General features: G+C 43.5%; 2 protein-coding genes across 3 annotated transcripts in view; one reads left to right on the forward strand and one right to left on the reverse strand.

Moving 5' to 3' along the window:
* Window positions 1-23,416, reverse strand: part of FOCAD (focadhesin) — a 334,145-nt gene that overhangs the window by 108,526 nt on the left and 202,203 nt on the right. For both annotated transcript variants that reach the window (XM_075316251.1, XM_075316242.1), the window contains exons 21-24: window positions 20,939-21,060; window positions 19,242-19,334; window positions 17,206-17,294; window positions 9,018-9,059 (exon numbers count right to left, since the gene is read on the reverse strand). In XM_075316251.1, the coding sequence (XP_075172366.1) occupies window positions 9,018-9,059; window positions 17,206-17,294; window positions 19,242-19,334; window positions 20,939-21,060 (346 nt within the window). The remainder of the gene's footprint in view (window positions 1-9,017; window positions 9,060-17,205; window positions 17,295-19,241; window positions 19,335-20,938; window positions 21,061-23,416) is intronic.
* Window positions 573-2,857, forward strand: LOC142244089 (uncharacterized). Its single transcript, XM_075316289.1, has 3 exons — window positions 573-702; window positions 1,496-1,933; window positions 2,165-2,857. Exons 2-3 carry the CDS (start codon window positions 1,496-1,498, stop codon window positions 2,750-2,752), a joined length of 1,026 nt encoding a protein of 341 aa, XP_075172404.1. The 5' UTR covers window positions 573-702; the 3' UTR covers window positions 2,753-2,857.

A 23,416-nucleotide genomic window follows, 5' to 3' on the forward strand; every position in this document is an offset into this window, starting at 1 on the left:
AAAATGCAGTGAGTCACGTAGGCGTGCATTTGTGTCGCCTTTTCCGCTTTCATTGGCGGCCAATACTGCGTTCTGATTGGGCGGCCGGGCGGGCGTCGCCTTTTCCACCCCCTCCGCTCTGATTGATAAGGACCCTGTCACACAGCTACTATGTTAACGATTCCAATCCCATTATGCAGTGAGTCACGTAGGCGTGCATTTGCGTCGCCTTTTCCATACCCTCCTCCGCTTTCTTTGGCGGCCAATACTGCGTTCTGATTGGGCGGCCGGGCGGGCGTCGCCTTTTCCACCCCCTCCGCTCTGATTGATAAGGACCCTGTCACACAGCTACTATGTTAACGATTCCAATCCCATTATGCAGTGAGTCACGTAGGCGTGCATTTGCGTCGCCTTTTCCATACCCCCCTCCGCTTTCATTGGCGGCCAATACTGCGTTCTGATTGGGCATGCAGGGGGCGTATCTAGCGGTTAAATTTTGGATCGCGTCCACCCTTTGTCACTTCTTTTGCGCTTTGCTTTGAGATAGAACCTGCGTCTCCACCCTGATTCCTTCGTCCATTGTACCCGGTCGCTTTGTTGGTGTGTTTTTCGGATCGAAGCCGCAGTTGCACCTGGAGTATCCTTGCAGTGCTGTCGAGTGTCGGTGAGATCGTATTTGCGATTCCGCTTGGATTCTACATTGATATACACTTCTTTGAAAAGGTAGGTCTTTTTTCTTGTTGGGGGGGTGGGCTTTTTTTTGAATAATGTTCTTGCTGTTAAGATATATGTTAATATTTATTATGTGAGTTGATTGCTGTTAGATATATGTTAATAGTTATTATGTGAGTTAAAGTTGCTGGCTTTTATCTGTGCGTGTATAATGCCTTTTAAAGAGGGGTCTCTCCATAGTGCTGTTTGTAATGTGTCCTATCCTAGCATTGCTGGCTCTTTTGTCTCTCATTAAATAAAATATAGAAATGTGGCACTCCTTCTATAGTCGCTGGTGCTTGGATAGGGTCCCACCCCAGATCAAAAAATGAAAAAAATCCAGCACTCAAAGCATTTAACTGAAATTGTTTTATATTTTATTCATGGATCTCTGTAATTATTAAAGCCGTTTCCGTCATCCGACCTTCATCAGTTTACGCATAAAAGGTTCTGTAGAAATATATGAAAAAGCTGGACCAGAGGAAAAAGCTGCCCGTCCCGGTCTGCAGTCAATGTCACATACTGTCTACAGAACCTTTTCTGTGTAAACTGATGAAGGTCGGATGACCAAAACGTCTTTAATAATTACACAGATCCATGAATAAAATATAAAACAATTTCAGTTGAATGCTTTGAGTGCTGGATTTTTTTCATCTTTTGTCTCTCAGCTACAGCCGCCATTTTGTGTTTCTGCCACACATAGGGGCGGCCATTTTAGTCTCTGCCACACCATAACCAAAAATTGTGATCGGTTTATTGCAACTTCTTTTATGTTTACATATAAATTTTTCATTCTTTATTTCAGATGGCTTATTATAACAAAGAAGACTTTGTGCGTGAGCTGTTGGATTTGTATCAATCACTGCCCTGCTTGTGGAGAATCAAATCCACAGAATATTCAGACAGAATAAAAAAACAAGCCGCCTATGCCCAACTGGTGGATCTTTTTAAAAAACACAGTGGAGGCGAGGCGGTGGATGTCAAAGTAGTAAAAAAGAAGATCCAAGGCTTGAGGACTGTATATAAGAAAGAAGCAAATAAGGTGGACAAATCAAAAAAGTCAGGGGCCGGCACTGACCAGGTATATGTTTCTCCCTTGTGGTATTTCAATCTCCTGGAATTCACAAGGGACCAGGAGCTACCACGAATGATGGAAAGCTCCTACCAAAGAAACGTAGACCTGGAAGCAGACATTGAAAACGATGACATCCCGATCGATGACAACACCTCCGCTGTTGTAGATGTAAGTACCTTATTTGCTTCACGTTACATAGTATTCAAACTTTTTATGTACATGCCATTGAGGAACACAAAATAGTAACTTATTGTTGCCATGATTTATTGTGCAGTTTGGAAATGTTATCCCTTCCAGTTCAGATAAGTACACTCCAATACAATTTTGTCACACTTTAATTAAATTTACTAACTATTAATGTATGACTTTTAATTAACATTTATTTTTCTGTTCCCGCAGAACCCTCAGACAGATATGGTGAGGCCCCAATTGAATGAGAACCCCACCACATCGAGCGAGCCTATTGTGGAGGATAATGAGGCACCTGCACCCTCTGGTGAAATGCGGCGAAGACAGTTACGCAAAAAGAAGGCCAACACCCCTGTGACATCGGCTGAATTTTATTCTTTGGCAACCCAACTGCTATCACAGCCAAAAAGCACCCCAGTCGATAGCTTTGCCGCATTTGCATCGGACAGACTCTGCAAATTGGATTCCACACAGAGGGAGCAAGCCGAAAGACTGATGTTGGAAGTCCTAAGAAAGGCAGGCCGAGGAGAACTGGATGACAATGACACGATATGCAAGAAGAACCAGTCCCATGATTCTAATACATGGATTCCTCGCCAGCCCCTGCAAAGTACACCGAACAGGATGCATCCACCACGCTTGCAGCTTGACCACCCCCCACAGTATCCCCCCCCACAGTATCCCCCCCCACAGTTTCCCCCCCCACATTATCCCAGGTATTCAAATGATTCATTTTTAAGCCAACTGTCATCTCCCACCCGGCCTGAATATGTCCACCAATATGAAGACGGCCACTAAATTTTGTTATTGTTGTTGTTTTGTTATTTGAAATTAATTTCAATTGATTGTTATATTTTCATTGTAATAATAAATTTATGTTGTTTCAATCTTGCTGCCTGCGTTACTTAATTCAGCATATGGTTGTGATGCCCTGGCAAAACACGGTAGTTACAGAGATTGTACCATACTCCACCCTCATTGGCATACCACCACACAACCCACACACTCATGTACAGCAAACAACCAGTAAAGCCTAGTCACCCCCCTCGTGGATAATGGGATTGGTGCATCTATACAGATGCCTACATGTAATATGATGTTTGTGAGTGGTGAGTTTGTGAGTGGTGATAGCTGTTAACTTGCTTTATGCAATGAGACATACCAAACAGCAGATATCAATTTCAAATTTTTTATAACACATGAATATGGATACAATAACAAAAAAAAAAAAACGTTAGTTGCTGCTGCCCTCCCCTTGTCCAGCCACATAACGGGCCAGCAGCGCCGCATGCCGCTCCACTCTGGCCATCAGCCTCCTGTGGGCCGACAAAATCCTTCTTTGGGAGGACATGATTTCGGCCAAAGTGGGTATGCCTATGGAGGGAATGGTAAAATTAATAAATCATAATTTTTATTTCTGCTTATTATTACAAAGTAGGAGATTCATGACTTACGGTTATCCCCCTCGTCCGATACAGACTCACTTATGGAGCCTGGACTAGCATCTATGATAACAAAAAACACTTTATAGTACTCAACAGCTTTTTGTTTTGTACTTTATATGGCGTTAATGTTATATTAAAAAATTACCGGGGGGCGATCCGGCCGGTGGCCCCTGTGGGTGGTGGTACTCCTCCTCCTCCTCCTCCTCCTCTGGTGGCTGTAGATCCACCGGGGGCTCGGGCACATGCTCTCCCTCCTCTGCGGCCCCTTGCTCCTCTGGGGGTTCTTAAGAAAATATAAAGTTTAATGTGGTTGCGTTATGATACATATAGGACTGTGGGGGGTACATTGAAATATATGGCGGACTACGTAGCCTACCTTATACAAGGACTATGGGGGTGAATTTGAACACATTGTGGAATATGTGGTGCAGTATAATATATGGAGAACTCTGGGGTGAATGAAACTTCATGGAGAACTCTAGGAAATTCATTACAGTTCATGGAGGACTATGGGATGCATTCTAATATCTGAAGGGTTATGTGGAACCCTTTATACTATATGGAAGGCTATGTGGGGGCCAATATTGTATTTGGAGAACTAGATATGAGGGGGTACAAAAATACAAGCAGGAGATGGAATTTTTTTGTGCTGAGGGAAAAAGACCCACTACCCACAGCACCCGGCTTTGCCATGCTCTCTCTGATATGGGAAAAGCTGGGTGGTGAGGGAATGATGTTTTGCCAAGCATGGCGAAGCTGGGTGCCAAGGACAAGAGGTATATCAGAACATATGAAAACTGTGTGCTGATAGAGGGTTGTCAGTTCATGGGAAATATATATATATATATATATATATATATATATATATATATATATATATATATATATATATATATATATATATATATAATAAATATATATACATTAAAATATATATATTTATTATTTAAATATTATCTGTATATATTTATTTTTATAATTATATATATATAATTAATATATTATATATTTTTATAATTATATATATATATAATTAATATATGATATATTTTTATAATTATATATAGATATATATTATGTATATTTTTTTTTTATTATTATATATATCTAAATATATTTTTCGAATTGTATCTATATATCTATATATATATATATATATATATATATTTTATATGTTTTATATATATATATATAATCTATCGATCTATAAAATAGATTATATATATATAATTTTAATTAAGTAAAAGGATATATATATCCTAAATATATACATTTAAATCAATATATTTATTACTTATTATATATGTATATTTTCTTATATTTATATTTATATATAATTAATATGAATTATATATATATTTAATTTAAAAATATATGTATAGACTTATATATATATGATATATATATATATATTATTTATATATGTATTATATATTTATATATTTATTTTTAGAATAAATATATATATATACATATATATATATATATAGATATATATATATATATATATATATATATATATATATATATATATATATATATATATATATATATATATATATAAAAATAAATAGATATATATTTAAGAACACCATTATACGTTGCCAAGGCACACTCATCTGCGCCTACCTTGGTTTTGTAACTCTGCTTGTATGGCAGAGATCCGGGCACTGGAGCGGTACCGCAGATCCGCTAATTTTTTTCGGATCTGGGCGCAGGTGCGCTCCAAATGAAATCTCCTCCTCAACCCACGTTGGATCCTGCGCAATACCGCTTTCTTATGGAGAAGTGGATGCTCTTGCGCCTCACGGCAATCATAATCGCGAGCATCCACTTCTCTAATTAGGTACCGGACCTCCGCCTCTCCCCAAGCTGTTGCCCTCCTGCGTGCCGCCATTGTTCGCTGGTGTGTCTACGTAGCAAACGCAGTTGCGTCACCCGCGGTAACGCCTCTTCACATCTGATTCGACCGATAGCGTCACGTGAACGCTAGCTCCAATCAGATTGGGGTGGACGTTGTTGATCCTGCTCCAGCCAATGGCCGCCGTCGGCCATGGCGGGATTGTTGATTTGTGAAATATTACAATGCTATGTTTGAAGGTGAAAGTGCGACGCACTTTTAACAAATCAGAATGATCTTTGCTGCAGAAATGAGATCGCGCCATGACGCAAATGCTGTGTCAAGGGGTCGTGGTATCACACACTGCGAGCGCACATACAATTATAAGAAATCGAAAAAGAGATGTCGTTTGAAGGTTTCGGGGACGCACAAACGTCCCCGTTTAAAAACCCCAAATGAAAATATATAAGGCTTCATATTCATAATTTGGGGCCTCCGGGGGTGATGTAACGGCAGCAATGGTGGTACTGCTCCCCACAGTAGCCCTTAATAGTGAATGAATGACAAACAAATCTTGTGGAAAGTTAAAACAACTGTTTATTAAAGTAATCATTTTGCAAAAATGACATTTTATTATAAATGTGATGAACATAACAATACAAGTAACCATATATTTTAAAATTAGTATAAATGTGATGAACATAATACAAGTAACCATATATTTTTTAAAATTAAGAAGGGAAGTTTCTAAAACCAATCAATACAAGAAAATAAAACTCAGCATAATAAATGTGCTCAATACAAGTTTATCTAATGCTGCCACGTAATTGCACCAGGACCATTAAAATATTGGCAGTACTTTTCTCGACAGGCCTTCGCATCATCGGTATTTCTGCCGGGCGCCAATGGTTGAAGTCCTGCGATTGCGGGATCTTCAGAATGCCATTCGCCAAGCACCACTTCGCCATTTAAGTCATCAGAGTCTACAAAGCCTGTTGGACAGTACGTAATAGCATCTCGCCGTCGAAGAAAGTTGTGAAGGGCGCAACAGGCCAAAACAACTGCGTCTATTGATGGTAGACTCAGGTTAATTGGTGTGTGGAAAACGCGGAAGCGATTTGCCATTATCCCAAAGGCATTTTCCACAACCCTGCGTGCCCTTGATAATCTATAATTGAACCTTTGTCTTTCCGCCGTTAGACTTTTCTGTGGGAATGGTTTCATGAGATTGGGATGAAGTGGGAAGGCTTCATCGCCCACAAATACAAAGTTAAGGTTTGCGGTAGTGTCAGAGTTGGGGGGCAAATGCAGTTCACCATTTTGCAAACGTTCACCAAAGCCTGTGTGTTCTAAAACCCCACCGTCAGAAACCCGGCCATTCATGCCAACATCAACAGCAATAAATTCGTAATTGGCATTCACAAGGGCCATTAGGATGATGCTGAAATAGCCCTTATAGTTATAAAAATAGGAGCCGCTGTTCAGTGGTTGAGTGATCCGCACATGTTTCCCGTCCAAAGCACCACCACAGTTTGGGAACTGCCAAAGGTGTTCAAAATCGGTGGCAATCTTCTGCCATTCCTCCACAGTTTTGGGGAACTCAATGTAGTTACGCAGACTGTGGAAAATTGCTCTACATGTCTCCGGAATAAGAATGCTGAGCAGGGACCTTGAAATTGCAGAAGAAAAATGTAAGTCTTGCAGGGAGCGTCCGGTGGCCAGGAAACGCAGCGTGACTGCCAATCTTTCATCTGCCGGGATGGCAGCACGCATCGCTGTATTCTTGCGCTGAATAATTGGCGTAACTCTTTCGAGTAAAAGGCTAAATGATTCTTCTGACATCCGCAGAAAATTGCGGAAATCCTGAGGATTATTTTCCTGGAGCTCTCTTAGCAGTTGCATGTGGGAGTATTTGTACCTCTTCTGCAGCCACTCTCTGGTCCACATGCGGCGCTTTCGTTTGGAACGCCTCTGTTCCACTTCACGTAGCCGACCGGCCTCAAACATCAATGCAGCACCCAGCACAACACGCTGCATGTCGTTCATGTTGTCCACACTGCAAAAAAACATGTAAAGATGAGAAAAGTTGCTATAAACCAATCACATTTTTTGGGGGGTGTAAAAGAGACACTAAAATGGCCGCCCCCATAGAAGTGCACCACTTCTAACTGTGTCAGAGAAACAAATGGCGGCTGTAACTGTGTCAGAGAAACAAAATGGCGGCTGTAACTGTGTCAGAGAAACAAAATGGCGGCTGTAACTGTGTCAGAGAAACAAAATGGCGGCTGTAACTGTGTCAGAGAAACAAAATGGCGGCTGTAACTGTGTCAGAGAAACAAAATGGCGGCTGTAACTGTGTCAGAGAAACAAAATGGCGGCTGTAACTGTGTCAGAGAAACAAAATGGCGGCTGTATCAGAGAGACAAAATAACCAGCAATACTACATAAGGACACATAAAAGGACGATGGACGCACAAAAGGACATATGTGTACAGATAACAACCAACCACTTTGATGATCCGCAAAAATAATTACTATCTATAAACACAAATACTTTCCATACTATAACAAAAACATGGAACAAGTAACATAGACTTTACGAAAATGACTTACCACGTCCAGAAAATGCAGCCGTCTATGCTATCTATTAATAATCGCAGTTTCGATCCTCCCAGCGACACGCTCGGGAACGAATGAGGGATATACAAGTGCAGATGCGGCTTTGATCCGAAAACCAAGCAAGCGGGAACAAAGCACGAATGAATCTGTAATACAGCGACACGCTCGGGAATGAATGAGGGAAGATGCAGCTTTGATCCGAAAACCAAGCAAGCGGGAACAAAGCACGAATGAATCTGGGTGTAGTCACCGGTTTGCTCCTAGAAGACTCAAAAGGGAACAAAGCATGAAGTGATACCCAATCAGAGCGCAATAGTGTTCTCATTGCTAACCAATCGTTGCAGAGAGGGGGCGCGGAAATGGCGACGTAACTAAACACTATTGTTCTCAGCGCCAACCAATGGGCGCAGAAGGGGCGTGGAAACGGGGACGCAACAACACGCCTTCGTGCATCTCATCTAGGTCGTCAACGAAATCGTAAATAGGGTGTCAAACATACAGATTCATGCAGCCCAGCAGGACTCCAACGAGCCAAAAATGGCCCAAGCTGTTCGGCATCGATCAGCGATTTCGCAGCAGGGGGTGAATCGTTGGTACGTGTCAAACATGACGAGATCGCAATTGAAGTCGTTCTTGCGTCACAGAAACTGTGACGTAGTAACGATCTCGTTGTACGATCTCGTTATGTGTGAAGTGGCCTTTAGTCAGGCATGTCTCTGCACTAGAGAGGGATTAGAGGGTTCACTGATTTAAGCTAATGTCACCAAGAGCTTGGAGAGAGAATAAAGAGGACTCAAAGTGACCGAGGAATAAAGAAAATGGAAGGGTATTGGTGAGAATCATCCATGTCCGGGGAAAGAGTGCACACAAATAGTCAAGAGTTTAGTTAACAATTTAGAATGGTCTCTAGTGTGAAACACTTCAGTGTGATCAGTAACATAAGATCAGTGAACCTTACAGACAACATTGGTCTAGCTACAGAAGTTCCTCCTTAAGAAAGATGGATATCCCATTAAGTAAAAGCTGAAAATGCAAAGAAAGGATAAATAATCTACTAAACAAGTGTGGGAAGCATGTGGCAGAAGGTCTTAGATCCTTGTGGTGTGGTAAAGTTTAATTTTTAAAAAAATGGATGAAGTAATCAGATATTGTAACTTACTTGACTGCAGACCGGATGACTTCAGTAAGGGCATCTCTTACCCTGTAATATGCAACAGACAGAAAGAACACTTACTGTTGGTGTACAACGACCGGGAGAAATCCAGAACGAGACAGTTTTATTAGATTTGGCTATAAAAATCACAGGTCATTACAATTCATTATCTACATAACTTAAGACCCCCATACACATTAGAATAAAGTCTGCTTAACCAGCCGATATCAGTATGTTCAGAAAACAGTTTAGTGAATATTTGGGCCTCCTAACTCTCCTCCGACACATGAACCCATGAGGGTAGATACGTATTTGCCATGTCCAATTTCGAACCGTTGATCCTTTTGTTCTCCAAGAGATAAGCCACCGACAGGGAAATCTGGCAGAGGCTCTCTCTTAGAGAATACAAGAGCGAGCGCTCCTTGTACATGGGAGAATTGGGCAAGATAGCTGCTGGCTGATTAATTCCAACAGCCATCTAATGTGTATGGGGCACCTTACACAACTAGTTGCTTGTTACAACTTGTTCCATTCATGCACTGTTCAATGATTTAAATGATTTGGATACTTTTGAGGGCTTTTTTGTTTTCATAAACCAGATGTAAAAAGCTGTACACTTAGAAAAAAAGAAGGGCGATAGAGAAAGGGGGTGAGAAATATACGTACAAGCGAGTGTGGGGAGAGGGCAAGACAAATTCAGAGAAAGGGGATAGAGACAGAGAAGGGGGGCTATAATGAGATAGAGAAAAGGAAGGGAAGAAAGAAAGAAATAGAGGGGAGAACAACAGTGAAGGAGACAGATAAATAGATAATGATTCAGATAGAGTGATAGAGAGGGCGAGAAAGAGAAATGGGGGAAGAGGGAACGGTAGCTGGAGAAATGGGAAGGGGGTAGGGGTAAATGAAAACGTTATTTCTCTCTAAGAGGGGAATAAAGATAGAAAATGAAAGTATGATAGAAAAAAAAGGAGAAAGAAAGAGAGGAGGGAGTTAGGGCTCATTCGGACGACCATTCAGTTTGTCCTGGTCAGTTCCTGTTTTTTTGTGGACATACTGACCCATGCTACTACCCATGGTAATCATTAGTATTTTCCAACCCTCCAAGTGGATTCATAGTGGTATCTATATGCAGGGCCGGATTAAGGTTGGTGGGGGCCCCTGGGCAGAAAATCTGGTGGGGGCCCCATAAACGTTAACATTTTTAGCCATAACAGTAGAGCGCGAACTGTAGCATTTAGATATAAATTTAATGAACATTTATCTTCTCCTGTTCTGCCACATTCAGATTTACAGTGCTACAATACAGATACAGTCCAGGATCACTCACAGCTGTCAGTTATACACACAGTACAATACAGATACAGTCCACGATCACTCACAGCTGTCACTTATACACAGTACAATACAGACACAGTCCAGGATCACTCACAGCAGTCACTTATACACACAGTACAATACAGATACAGTTCAGGATAACTCACAGCTGTCACCCATACACACAGTACAATACAGATACAGTCCAGGATCACTCACAGCTGTCAGTTATACACACAGTACAATACAGATACAGTCCACGATCACTCACAGCTGTCACTTATACACAGTACAATACAGACACAGTCCAGGATCACTCACAGCCGTCACTTATACACACAGTATAATACAGATACAGTCCAGGATCACTCACAGCCATCACTTATACACAGAAAGTAGAGTTGCTCACATATTTTTTTATTCATCCCAATGTTAAGGCAGCCAGGGCCGGCTCCAGGTTTTTGTGGTCCCCGGTTGAGTCTTAGTGGGCCCCATCCACACACAGACACGCACATACACATACAGGCATACGTACATATACATATTTGAAGACAAATTCACAAAAATACATTTAAACAGACAAATATATGCACAGTCATATACACTGACATACATGCAGACACAGACGCATTACAGGTGTTAATATGGAGAAGTCACAAGCAGCATCACTCACCTCCCCCGCTTGTTTCCGTCCAGCTCCTCCAGGACATGTGGCTGTGTTGCATGATGGCCATCACTAACATGACTGCACACCATGCACACTGACACAGCACTGCTGTATATACATCACAGGAGGGGCTAGGGCCTACAATATATACATTACAGGAGGGGACATAGATGTTACTGGAGTGGCAAACAGCTCTGGTGGCGTACACATTACTGGGATGGGTGGCTTAGCGCTCTGGGGTGCCGCACTGACTGCTCTGATTCACATATACACACACAGCTCTGCTTCACACACACACACACAGCTCTGCTACACACACACACACAGCTCTGCTACACACACAGCTCTGCTACACACACAGCTCTGCTACACACACACAGCTCTGCTACACACACACACAGCTGCTTCACACACAGACACACACACACACAGCTGCTTCACACACACAGCTCTGCTTCACACACAGCTCTGCTTCACACACAGCTCTGCTTCACACACACACACACACAGCTCTGCTTCTCCCACACACAGCTGCTTCACACACACAGCTTTGCTTCACACACACACACACACACACACACTCTGCTACACACACACACAGCTCTGCTTCACACACACACATAGCTCTGCTTCACACACACAGCTCTGCTTCACACACACAGCTCTGCTTCACACACACACAGCTCTGCTTCACACACACACAGCTCTGCTTCACACACACACACAGCTCTGCTTCACACACACACACAGCTCTGCTTCACACCACACATCTTTCTTCAGCTCTGCTTCACACACACACACACACACACACACACACACACACACACACACACACACAGCTGCTTCTCACACACACACACACACAGCTCTGCTTCACACTACACATCTTTCTTCAGCTCTGCTTCACACACACACAGCTCTGCTACACACACACACAGCTCTGCTTCACACACACACACACACAGCTCTACTTCACACACACAGCTCTGCTTCACACACACACAGCTCTACTTCACACACACAGCTCTGCTTCACACACACACAGCTCTGCTTCACACACACACAGCTCTGCTTCACACACACACAGCTCTGCTTCACACACACACAGCTCTGCTTCACACACACACAGCTCTGCTTCACACACACACACAGCTCTGCTTCACACACACACAGCTCTGCTTCACACACACACAGCTCTGCTTCACACACACACACAGCTCTGCTTCACACACACACACAGCTCTGTTTCACACACAGCTCTGCTTCACACACAGCTCTGCTTCACACACAGCTCTGCTTCACACACAGCTCTGCTTCACACTACACATCTTTCTTCAGCTCTGCTTCACACACACACAGCTCTGCTACACACACACACAGCTCTGCTTCACACACACACACACACAGCTCTACTTCACACACACACAGCTCTGCTTCACACACACACAGCTCTACTTCACACACACACAGCTCTACTTCACACACACAGCTCTGCTTCACACACACACAGCTCTGCTTCACACACACACACACACAGCTCTGCTTCACACACACACAGCTCTGCTTCACACACAGCTCTGCTTCTCACACACACAGCTCTGCTTCACACACACAGCTCTGCTTCACACACACAGCTCTGCTTCACACACACACAGCTCTGCTTCACACACACACAGCTCTGCTTCACACACACACAGCTCTGCTTCACACACACACAGCTCTGCTTCACACCACACATCTTTCTTCAGCTCTGCTTCACACACACACACACACAGATCTGCTTCACACTACACATCTTTCTTCAGCTCTGCTTCACACACACACAGCTCTGCTACACACACACACACACAGCTCTGCTTCACACACAGCTCTGCTTCACACACACACACAGCTCTGCTTCACACACACACAGCTCTGCTTCACACACACACAGCTCTGCTTCACACACACACAGCTCTGCTTCACACACACACAGCTCTGCTTCACACACACACAGCTCTGCTTCACACACACACAGCTCTGCTTCACACACACAGCTCTGCTTCACACACACAGCTCTGCTTCACACACAGCTCTGCTTCACACACACACAGCTCTGCTTCACACACACACAGCTCTGCTTCACACACACACAGCTCTGCTTCACACACACACAGCTCTGCTTCACACACACACAGCTCTGCTTCACACACACACACAGCTCTGCTTCACACACACACAGCTCTGCTTCACACACAGCTCTGCTTCACACACAGCTCTGCTTCACACACAGCTCTGCTTCACACACAGCTCTGCTTCACACACACACAGCTCTGCTTCACACCACACATCTTTCTTCAGCTGCTTCACACCACACATCTTTCTTCAGCTCTGCTTCACACACACACACAGCTCTGCTTCACACACCACACATTTTTCTTCAGCTCTGCCCTTACCTGCTCTGATGCCATCCTCCTGCTGCTCCGGTATAGGCCGCCGTCCTCCTGCTGCTGTTCCGGTGCCGCGGCCATCCTCCTGCTCCGGTGAGTCTCCTCTGCTGGCCGCGGCGCCGGTCTTCTCATCCGCGGCCGCGGCGCCGGTCTTCTCATCCGCGGCCGCGGCGCCGGTCTTCTCATCCGCGGCCGCGGCGCCGGTCTTCTCATCCACGGCCTGGGCGGCGTCCTGCTGTGACGGCCGCGGCATTGGACCCCGCAGCAGAGCAGGGAGCAGGTATACCTCTGACCCCGGAAGTACAAACTACTTCCGGGGTCAATCAGCGTCCTGCGCCCGCAGTTTGTTTTTGCGTCTTAGAGACGCAGATACAAATAAATGTAGGTGTACACACCCCCCCCCCGAAAACACAGCTGATGTATTAGACTGTCTTTACGGAGGGGGAGAGGGTGTGAAAAGAAAAAAAAAAATTCTGACGGGTGGCAAGTATGGCCCTGGTGGTGGGGGCCCCCTTGGAAGCTCTTATGGTGGGGGCCCCGGGGCTGAAGCCCCGCCTGCCCCGCCTATAATCCGGCCCTGTCTATATGTATTAAAAGAGTGGGGGTACTCTATGAATTTGGCTAATATCTGCCCTCTCATTGGGGTGGTATATGGTATGTATTTGGCGCGTGCATAATTGAGTTTATTAGTATCTACTGCTTTTTGCTACCCTGAGTGATCTTTGGCATTTCGATACGGTTAGCGCATGCGTGGTGCGTGCGCTCCAGTGTTTGAATGCCATGGTAAACTTTCAATCTTACAGGGGCGATCACGTGCTGTGCGCTGCATACGAGCTTGGCGCATAATGAGGAAGGCAGTTTCCGTAGTACTAGCATGGACGCTTCCTTGGTTACATGACGTTGTGCCGCGCATGCGCGGGATGTGCGTTCCACAAGTGGAACGCTTCCCTGGTTAGGCGACCGCACGTCGCGCATGCGCGGTATATGCGTTCCATGAGTGGAACGCGGAAGTAATACCACAGCAGGCTCATTTCAACGTCCGTGCATGCGCGGTGGGATCACCGCCAGGCGGCTTAATACGCTGTTGAATGATAGATCAGGCATGCGCGGTGGGGGACTGCAAGCACGGATCTTGGATCGATCATTAGGGCTGCATAAAAATGTGGCACCAGCGATTATATGAGGTATGAGGGGTATATAGGTTGGGGGGCCAACAGCACACAGCGTCCCACTGGCCACTAGCATGCACATGTGCACCACGAACGTGTACCGTGTGTATACACATTTGTACCATTAACGTACATTGTGTAGTATTGTCCTGCTATTGCAGGCTTTACTTTAAGTTTTTCTCCCCTGATGAACTCTCTTATCATATGGAGAGGGAAACGCGTTGGAAGGGTGTGTTTCTTATGTGGGCTAGCATTCCTGACTTGGGTGCTGCCCTTGTAAGGGCGGAAGCAATTGTTGCAGGGGCACGACAGGGGTAGGGAATTTGAATACTGAACAACCCACCCCCCCTCCAGGGTCTGGTTTGACCTGCTTCTGCCTTGGACAATCCGGTGGATTTTGATCTCATCAGGAGAAGTACTGGGTGAGATCTTTCTGGTTTTTCATGAACTGCATTGCACTTTATTATACTGTATTTTTAAATTAACGATATTAAAGGTTATATTTTAATTTTAAATCCTTGCTTTCACTTGCACTTTAATTAAGGATTTGGGCTGTACTGCTTTGCCATTGCGGCAGGATTGCTTTCTATCACATACTGACAGGACCATCTTTTCAATGTCTTTTGCGTAGGATCGGATCGCACACGGAAGCACTTCCATGTGCATCAGTTACTACAAAAAAAACACATCGGATGCCGTATGTCCGTTCCATTATTATGGAACATGTCCTATTCTGTTCCGTAATAATGGTGACGTCACAGGCCGCTCGCGATACTTCGCTTGTGAACGTGGGGGACAATGGAAATCACTGATGAGCGCTGACGTCAGGAGTACAGCGGCGTTCATCACCCAGGTAATGTACCTAGCTAACCTCTTGACGGCAGCACTCGTCATCCCCTACAGTGACCTGGCTTGACCTAATGATATCAGGTCACTGCACTGCTCTCCCAGCCAATGGGGAACATTCTGTTCTTCATTGAGTGGGACAGGGAGTATGAATCGTCGTGGGATCCCCTTATTGGATTACACTGGACCTGGATTTGTTTTTTATTTTCAATAAATTGGTGAAAGAATGTGTTGGGTAGTGTTTTTTCAAATAAAAATTTGTTTGTCGTCTATTTTTTTTTATTATTATTACTGACTGGGTTAGTGATGTCACGGCGTCTATCAGATACCTGACATCACTAAGTGATGTCAGGTATCTGATAGATGCCGTGACATCACTAACCTCTGGGCTTGATGCCAGGTGACATTACACGTCTGTTATCCATCCCATATATTACCCCGATTGCCAGCGCACTAGGGCATAAGGGATGAGCTGAATAAAGTCCCGGGACTGTTGCATCTAATGAATGCAGCAATTCCGGCTGGCTGCTGGCTGATATTTTTAGGCTGGGGAGCTTCCAAAAACGTGGGTCTCCCCTGCCTAAGAATACCAGCCAGCAGCTGTGAGGCTTTATCTTGGCTGATATCTTGGCTGTACACCGTTTTATTTTTATTTATTGTACTGTACGATATAGACCTGCCCACCGGCGGCCGTGATTGGTTGCAGTCAGACAGCTGTCACTCAGAATGGGGGCGCGTCTGATTGCAACCAATCACAGACGTCGGTGAGCAGGGAAGCAGTGAATATGAAATGAGCAAAATGAGCGTCCGGCTCGGGAAGAACAAAGAGCTGCCGCAGGAGCAGTGTGACAGCCGCGCCGGTGATCGGTGAGTATGTAGCGCTTGCTCCAACCCCTTTGCGCAGGATTCTGTTCCCCATAGACTTTATACGGGGATCAGCATCTGGTCAGATACCTTGATCTGTATGTAAATCTTCTTCCGTTTGTTTTGCGGTCTGCAAAAAAACCGTAAGTCATATGGATGTCACACAGACCGTATACGGAACAGAACGGAACGGATGTGGTTGTCACATGGATGCATCCGTGGAAAAACAGGACCTTTGTTTGCGGACCGCAAAAACGGAACAGTCGTGTGAATGTAGCCTTAGTGAGAGATACAGAAAGAGGTGCGAGGAGGGTAGAGAGATGGCAAGAGAGAGGGTGCGTTAGCTGATGGATTCAAAGTTAATTAATTCTGCAAATGGCAAAGTACTGTGATAGAAAGAAGCTGCAGAAAACAAATAAAGCAACATTTTTAATAAAACCTTATTACTAAAATGCCTTTCAGTCAAAAAAGTAAATTTTTGGTACTCACCATAAAATCTGTTTCTTGTTAGTTTTCATTGGGGGACATAAAACCCTGTGGATAGTCTGCTGCCACTGATTTTACACAGCAAAGAAATTAGCTCCACCCCAGCAGACTATAACCCACCTACTGGTGCCTGAAATCCTCAGTTTAGTGAGAAAGCAGTAGTAGAAGAAAAAAAAGGTAAAAGAAAAAGAACCTAAATACATGCCCGAGTTGTCACAGGGGCGGGAGCTGTGTCCCCTAAGGAAGACTAAAGAGAAACAGATTTTACAATGAACCCATAATGTGGCTGCATATGATATGTGTCCTTATGACAAATATTTGGGTGGTACAAACCAATGTGTTCTTTTTTAGTCAACTGCAAACTGTTAAACAATATACTCTTTATTAGGACTGTCAGTTGCTATCAATGTCTTTTTTACCATAGCCAAGCTGTAAATGTCTTATACTGGAGTTCTTGAGGGTCATCTTTTCCATGCTTCAGTTGCATCTCAAGCTCAGCTTGTCTGCCCTGCAAACATCAAAGAAGATAGATCCCAAAAGACTGAGAAACTGATACTTAAACGAAAATGATATATTTAGTAAACATTTTCAATGGGTTATCAGCCTTACTTTATGACTACACTTATGTGACTTTGGTTGTACCTTATCTGTGGCTTTACCTTTAGAATTTGGGGTAATATTAGTACTTACAAAGGGATAATGAAAGAATCACTTCAGAAAAAAAGTGTGTGAAAAAGAGATAATCTGAACTTTTGGTTTTGCTATACAGAAGCTTAAAATCTATGTACACGTTTGCATAGAATCTTTTATTGTTTATTTCCCAAATGCAAAGTTAAAGGGTTTTCCTGGGAGATAAAAAAACACAACTAATTCTAATGTCCTTGCCTTCAAACTATAAAGATGACATCCATAGTGCTGTTCCCCACTCTCACAGTACCTGTAATTCAGTGTGACGCTGGAGTTGCTTCTTGGTGCTCCCTCTCCCTTCTGGGACGTTACATCACAAATCACGGGGGGTGGCCTGCTCTTGGTGTTTAGTAGCTGGCAATCCCCTGATAATATCTGCTTCCCTGCTGTCTGAGCACAGGGGGCATGGCCTGCTCCTGCTGTCTAACAACAGCCAGCCCCCTGATAATACCTGCTTCCCTGTAGTCTGAAAAAAGGGGGTTGTGTCACACTCACGGCTATCAGACAGAACAGGTGCAGATATTACCAGGGGACTGGCTGTTGCTAGATACCAGGAACAGGCCATGCAACCTGTGCTCAGATGACAGGGAGGCAGATATCATCAGGAGGCTGGTTGTTACTACACACCAGGAGCAGGCCATACCCCGTTGTGTGATGTAACATCCCAGAAGAGAGGGGGAGCACCAAGGAGCAGTTACAGTGTTACACTGAATTACAGGTACTGTGAGGGTGAGGAATAGAACTATGGATCTAATCTTTATAGTTTATGAGGGCATAGCCATTAGAATAATGTTTTATCTCCCTGGAGTACCCTTTTAAGCAACTTTGAAATAGTCTCAATTAGAAATATGTTTTTACCAATTTGATGCTGTAGAGTGTCTGTAAATCATTTATCTAGCTATGAGTGCTCTGCAAACATATTACACATAGGGACTCCTAACGGCCGTCTGCTCCTCCCTCCTTTCTCCAAGTAGGACTCCAGTTTAACATATCTGCAATTCACAGTTATGACATCTGGACAAAAAGACAGGTCTCCTGACAAGAACTTGACTGCTTTGTACACTGTATGAGGCTGTTGAGCTTGGGTCAAAAGGCTCACGGCCAGTTTAAACATCGCGGTATGCTATGGTCCGCTCATTGCGGATATGTAAAGCTGACCTTAAAATTAGTGGAAAGCAATGGGAGGGTGTTTTATACAGATCTGTAGGGGACAAAAGAGAGAGTGAGTATCTCAGGAAGGGCTGATTAATGAAAGCAGTACTCTGGGATACATGAACCTCAGATAAGCCCATATTACTGGTAGAAACATTCAAGAGAAAAATCTTGAATCTTGAACTTGGATCAGCCTGCAACCTGCATATAAACATATCTAGAACTGAAGATTGCAGATAGAAACGTAGTGCAATTTTACCAACTAACAATAACCACTAAGATATTTTTACATGCAAAAAATGATTTTTGACATATCCTTTTAATAAGATTGTGTTATAAAGATAGCCTTTTATAAAAAGCAGCCTATGTAGACAAACAGACATTACCTTTTCAGCAGCCTCTTCTAAGGAAATGTGACATTAGACATCCACCACCTCATGAAGTGTCAATGCGAGCTGCTCAGACACAATGCTCTTTTCACATTTAGGACCCCCCTGCCCTTCATTTGTCACATGTGCAGTGAGTGGCATTGTGAGATAACCCCTTTAATGAAGGTACAGAGTTTTGTTTTTGCTTTTAAACAGAGATGGCCCGGATCCTGTGTTTTTCAGCCTACCTGTAGTACAGCATGGTATGTCCTTGTCATAAAGCCAAGCCAAGATTGTGGAAGCAGGATGGATCGATGCCATTCAGAGGACTGGATATTTACCTACAGAAAAAAAAAAAAAAAGAAGAGCAATACACGATCTCAATCCACGTAAAAGTGGACTTAGAACACAATAGGATTCCACCAGCCACGATTGGGGCATAAGTGGAGAGGTTTTCTTTTCTACCAATGTGTTTTACTCCGTCTAGAAATATAAGTTGGCCACAAGTGTTCTGCTTTACATTCACAATGTCTAATGGGAAACATATATGGTTATCACTACTTCATACAAATCAGGGGTGCAAAACGGGGGGCCACATGTGGTCTGTGATACTAGTTTGTGCGTCCCCCTAAATATCTGGCCATAGACATGCTTGTCTGTCTTTGTTAGCTTCTGACATGTATATTACTTGCAAGAAGGTAGCACTGTGGTGCAGTGTAAAGCAAAGATACTAGGTGCCCCTCTCTGAAGCCCCCATGTTACCAGAATTGGGATTTCCTGACCCATGTGCAGCACTCTAGAAAGTAGTTGATGACAAGTGGCCATACCTGAATAAGGCTCTCTTAAAGGGAATCTGTCACCAGATATTTGCCACCTAATCTGAGAGCAGCATAATGTAGAAGCATATATCCGGATTCTAGCGTAGTTTTGAAAAAATAAATCACTGTTTAAATCAGCAGTAGATTATCATTGGAGGACTATTTGTTGTGCTGCCAGGTAGTCCAGCATATTCATGAGTTCTGCATAACCCCACCTTCACAACCCATTGACAGCTTTCTGTGTGCACTGTATATAGGCAAAAAGCTGCCAGTCAGTGGTGTGGATGGGGATATGGAGCTCCACATTCAAATATTTCCTAGATCTTTCCTAGATCTAGATATTTCCTAGATAAAATAGTGATTGTATCAAAATGACAGCAAGCAGCTCAATAAGTGACACATTGCTGTAATCAGGGGTTCTGTCACTACATTGTGCTGCTCTTACATGGGGTAACAAAAAGCTTGTGATGGATTCCCTTTATATGTAGTTATAGGGCAAAAGTGAAACACATTTTAGCAACTTCATGAAGTACAGTAGACCGAGCAGCATTGATGGTCTCTTCCCAGGGGCACACATATCATTAGTGCAACCTGTGTAGCTGCACAGAGGCCAAGTGGTGGGGGGGGGCATTACTAACCCGAAATCAGGTGGAATTGTGCCCTATGATGAGCTATTGGACTGCAAAGGGCCCATATATTGTCCTTGCATAGGGGCCACTTCTGTCTGTATCTGCCACTGCCTCTTTCTTTCTAGAATGCAAACAGAGAAGAAGGGCACTCATTCTACGTGGGGGTCCTAGAACTGTTACTTGTGTATATCTGACAGGTAATTATAATATATAATAAATGACCCAGAATGTAATACCACTTTAGGTTTCATTGTGGCCCTTGGAGATGTAATCTGATAAAATGGACTCTGGACCAGAAAAGGTTGTGCATCCCTGATACAAATAAAACCGCACTATACTAAACCATGATCTTCCACTTTAAAAATGTCTGCTCAAAACATTACAGCCTTATTGTATTAGCTGTCGGTTAGTACAATGAAAAGTGAAAAAGAAGAGTAAAAGTCTGATCTTTTCCAGGCCTCATCATCACGGACATGAGTGTACGTGCTGATCCCATACCTCATGTATAAGGGCTGTTAACATCTGCTGGTAGCTGCGGCCCCTGCTGGCAAGAAAGCGATTGATAGGTCTGCCATCTCTGTCCCTCTGAACAGGCAGGTCATAGCACAGCAGCATGCCGGCTGGGAAAAGAGAAATAGGAAAACAATGGAGTATGCATGGAAACAACCATCCGGAGTGATTGCACATTAGGCAGGCCTAGTACGGGAAGACATCTATTGCCGCAGATATCACAGTGATACAACCTGGATATTATCAGTTTCCTTCATACACAGGGAAAGCAGCAGGATGTTTATTATGTAGGATTCATTTACTGCCAATTCCATATGTCTGCCTCAACACAATGATTGCTGCCAGCCATCCTGTGAAATAAGCAGCTTTACACTGGATTGGGTATAAATCTTCAACACATTTCATCACGATGAGATGTAAATCACAAGATATTGGGCAAGTGTGTACATATCTTGAATTAAACATTTGGCTGTACATGCTGAATCGATGGAGGAGAGGAAAATACGATGTCATATAGCTTTCTAATAACAGATCCGATCCTGGTTTATCATAGCCATATGTAAATGTACTTAGGAGGAACACCAATAACTTCTTCAGGGCAGAGAATGAAACACAAGAAATATACCGTACCTTGACTTTCTAACATCTACAAGAATATCATTCATAATAAAACAAGTACTTGTGTATTGAGCAGATAATTCCCTTTAAAAAGATAGGAAAGATGCAGACAAAAAACCCCCCAAAAACCAAACAAACAAAGAAAGGGGCAGGCTTATCAGTGTAACACTTCTGTGTGCTAATAAAGTCCTAAAATCTTAGGACTGTATAGTAAGTCACATACAAACACCTTCTAATAACATTATTTTCCTTCCAAATACTGTCGTAACAGCAATGACAAAGAGTTAAGGCCCGGTCACACACAGAGATAAATCTGCGGTAGATCTGTGGCAGATCTGTGGCAGATCTGTGGTAGATCTGTGGTAGATCTGTGGTAGATCTGTGGCAGATCTGTGGCAGATCTGTGGTTGCAGTGAAATTGTGGACAATCAGTGCCAGGTTTGTGGCTGTGTACAAATGGAACAATATGTCCATGATTTCACTGCAACCACAGATCTGCCAAAGACTTATCTCTGTGTGTGACGGGGCCTTTAGGCCTTGACTTAAAGGGAACCTGTCATCAGTTTTTTCACTATGAACTAAAAGTGTCACCTTCTGCAGCTCCTGGGCTGCATTCTATGAAGGTGCACCTTGGCCCTGACTTTCCTTGCAGACCCCGAATATAACTTTAGAAAACCTGACCGCCATGTATGCTAATGACCTGTTTGGGTTGGATAGGCATGCTCATTTTCGTCTCCTGTCCCTCCTTGTGACCTTCTTCGCCATCCGCCTTTCATGATTGACGTGATGACGCCGCCGCCGTCATCATGCACGCTGCTTGGTCAAATCTTGCGTCTGTGCAGCCATTCCCGCAGCTCGCGCAGGCGCAGTTCGCCCTCATGCGAGCCGGTGCGGTGTTTGCGCATGCGCAAGATTATGGTCAGGTATGAGGATGACGCAGGGTACGTCATGCACACTGCCGACCATAATTGCCGAGTCAGGGAACAAGGTACACCTTCATAGAATGCATTCCAGGAGCTGCAGAAGGTGACACTTTTGGTTTCATAGTGAAACAACTAATGTCAGGTTCCCTTTAAAGGGGTATTCCCATCTCCAAGATGATATCCCAATATGTAGTAGGTGTATTAATAATATTAGCCAATACCTCCAATTAGAAATGTAGGATAGTTTTCCCGATATAGCCATGTCTTTTACCTAATGCGCATGGCATTGCAACTTATGTATACATGGTCACGACCACGAGCAAATAACTAGCTAACTGTCACTATATGAGTGGACATAACCATGAATACCTAAGCTGCAATGCCCTGCACATGAGGTAAGAGACATGGCTATATCAGGAAAACTATACTACATTTCTAATTGGAGGTATTTGCTAAAATTACTATTATTACACCTTCTACATATTGGGAGCGGATCTTGGAGATGGGAACAATCCTTTAAGTGGTGAACAGACAGACGTGACTCATCTGTTTTTGTCCTTTTATTTGGGGCATGCCCAATCGAAAAGCAAAAAAAAAAAAAAATACACATGTGAAAAGATTAACATTATCATGTGATCATGCGTTAATTCAAAAATGAATTACACATGAGCAACAAAAATGGGTGTGTAAGTGAAGCCTTATATTAAAAACTGGTAAAACTTTGTGTTTAAACTTTTGAATTTAAATAGGGGTTCTCTGGAAATAGACAGATAAATAACTAAAGTGATTTATGATTTTATTTATACCTAGAATTAGTACATCACACTCATTTTAACTAAGCCGCCACCTAGTTACACTAATAGAAACCAATCCTACAGACCCTTACCTTTATGTGTAGGAAGATGTGGATACTCTACCGTAATAC

This window comes from Anomaloglossus baeobatrachus, chromosome 1 (assembly GCF_048569485.1).
Source record: "Anomaloglossus baeobatrachus isolate aAnoBae1 chromosome 1, aAnoBae1.hap1, whole genome shotgun sequence".
NCBI classification, from domain to species: domain Eukaryota; kingdom Metazoa; phylum Chordata; class Amphibia; order Anura; family Aromobatidae; genus Anomaloglossus; species Anomaloglossus baeobatrachus.

Bases quoted from the DNA above. Each gene is read 5' to 3' on its own strand.
- LOC142244089 (XM_075316289.1), top strand. From the start codon at position 1,496: ATGGCTTATTATAACAAAGAAGACTTTGTGCGTGAGCTGTTGGATTTG. The intron at 1,934-2,164 runs GTAAGTACCTTA...CTGTTCCCGCAG, and splicing joins ACACCTCCGCTGTTGTAGAT to AACCCTCAGACAGATATGGT.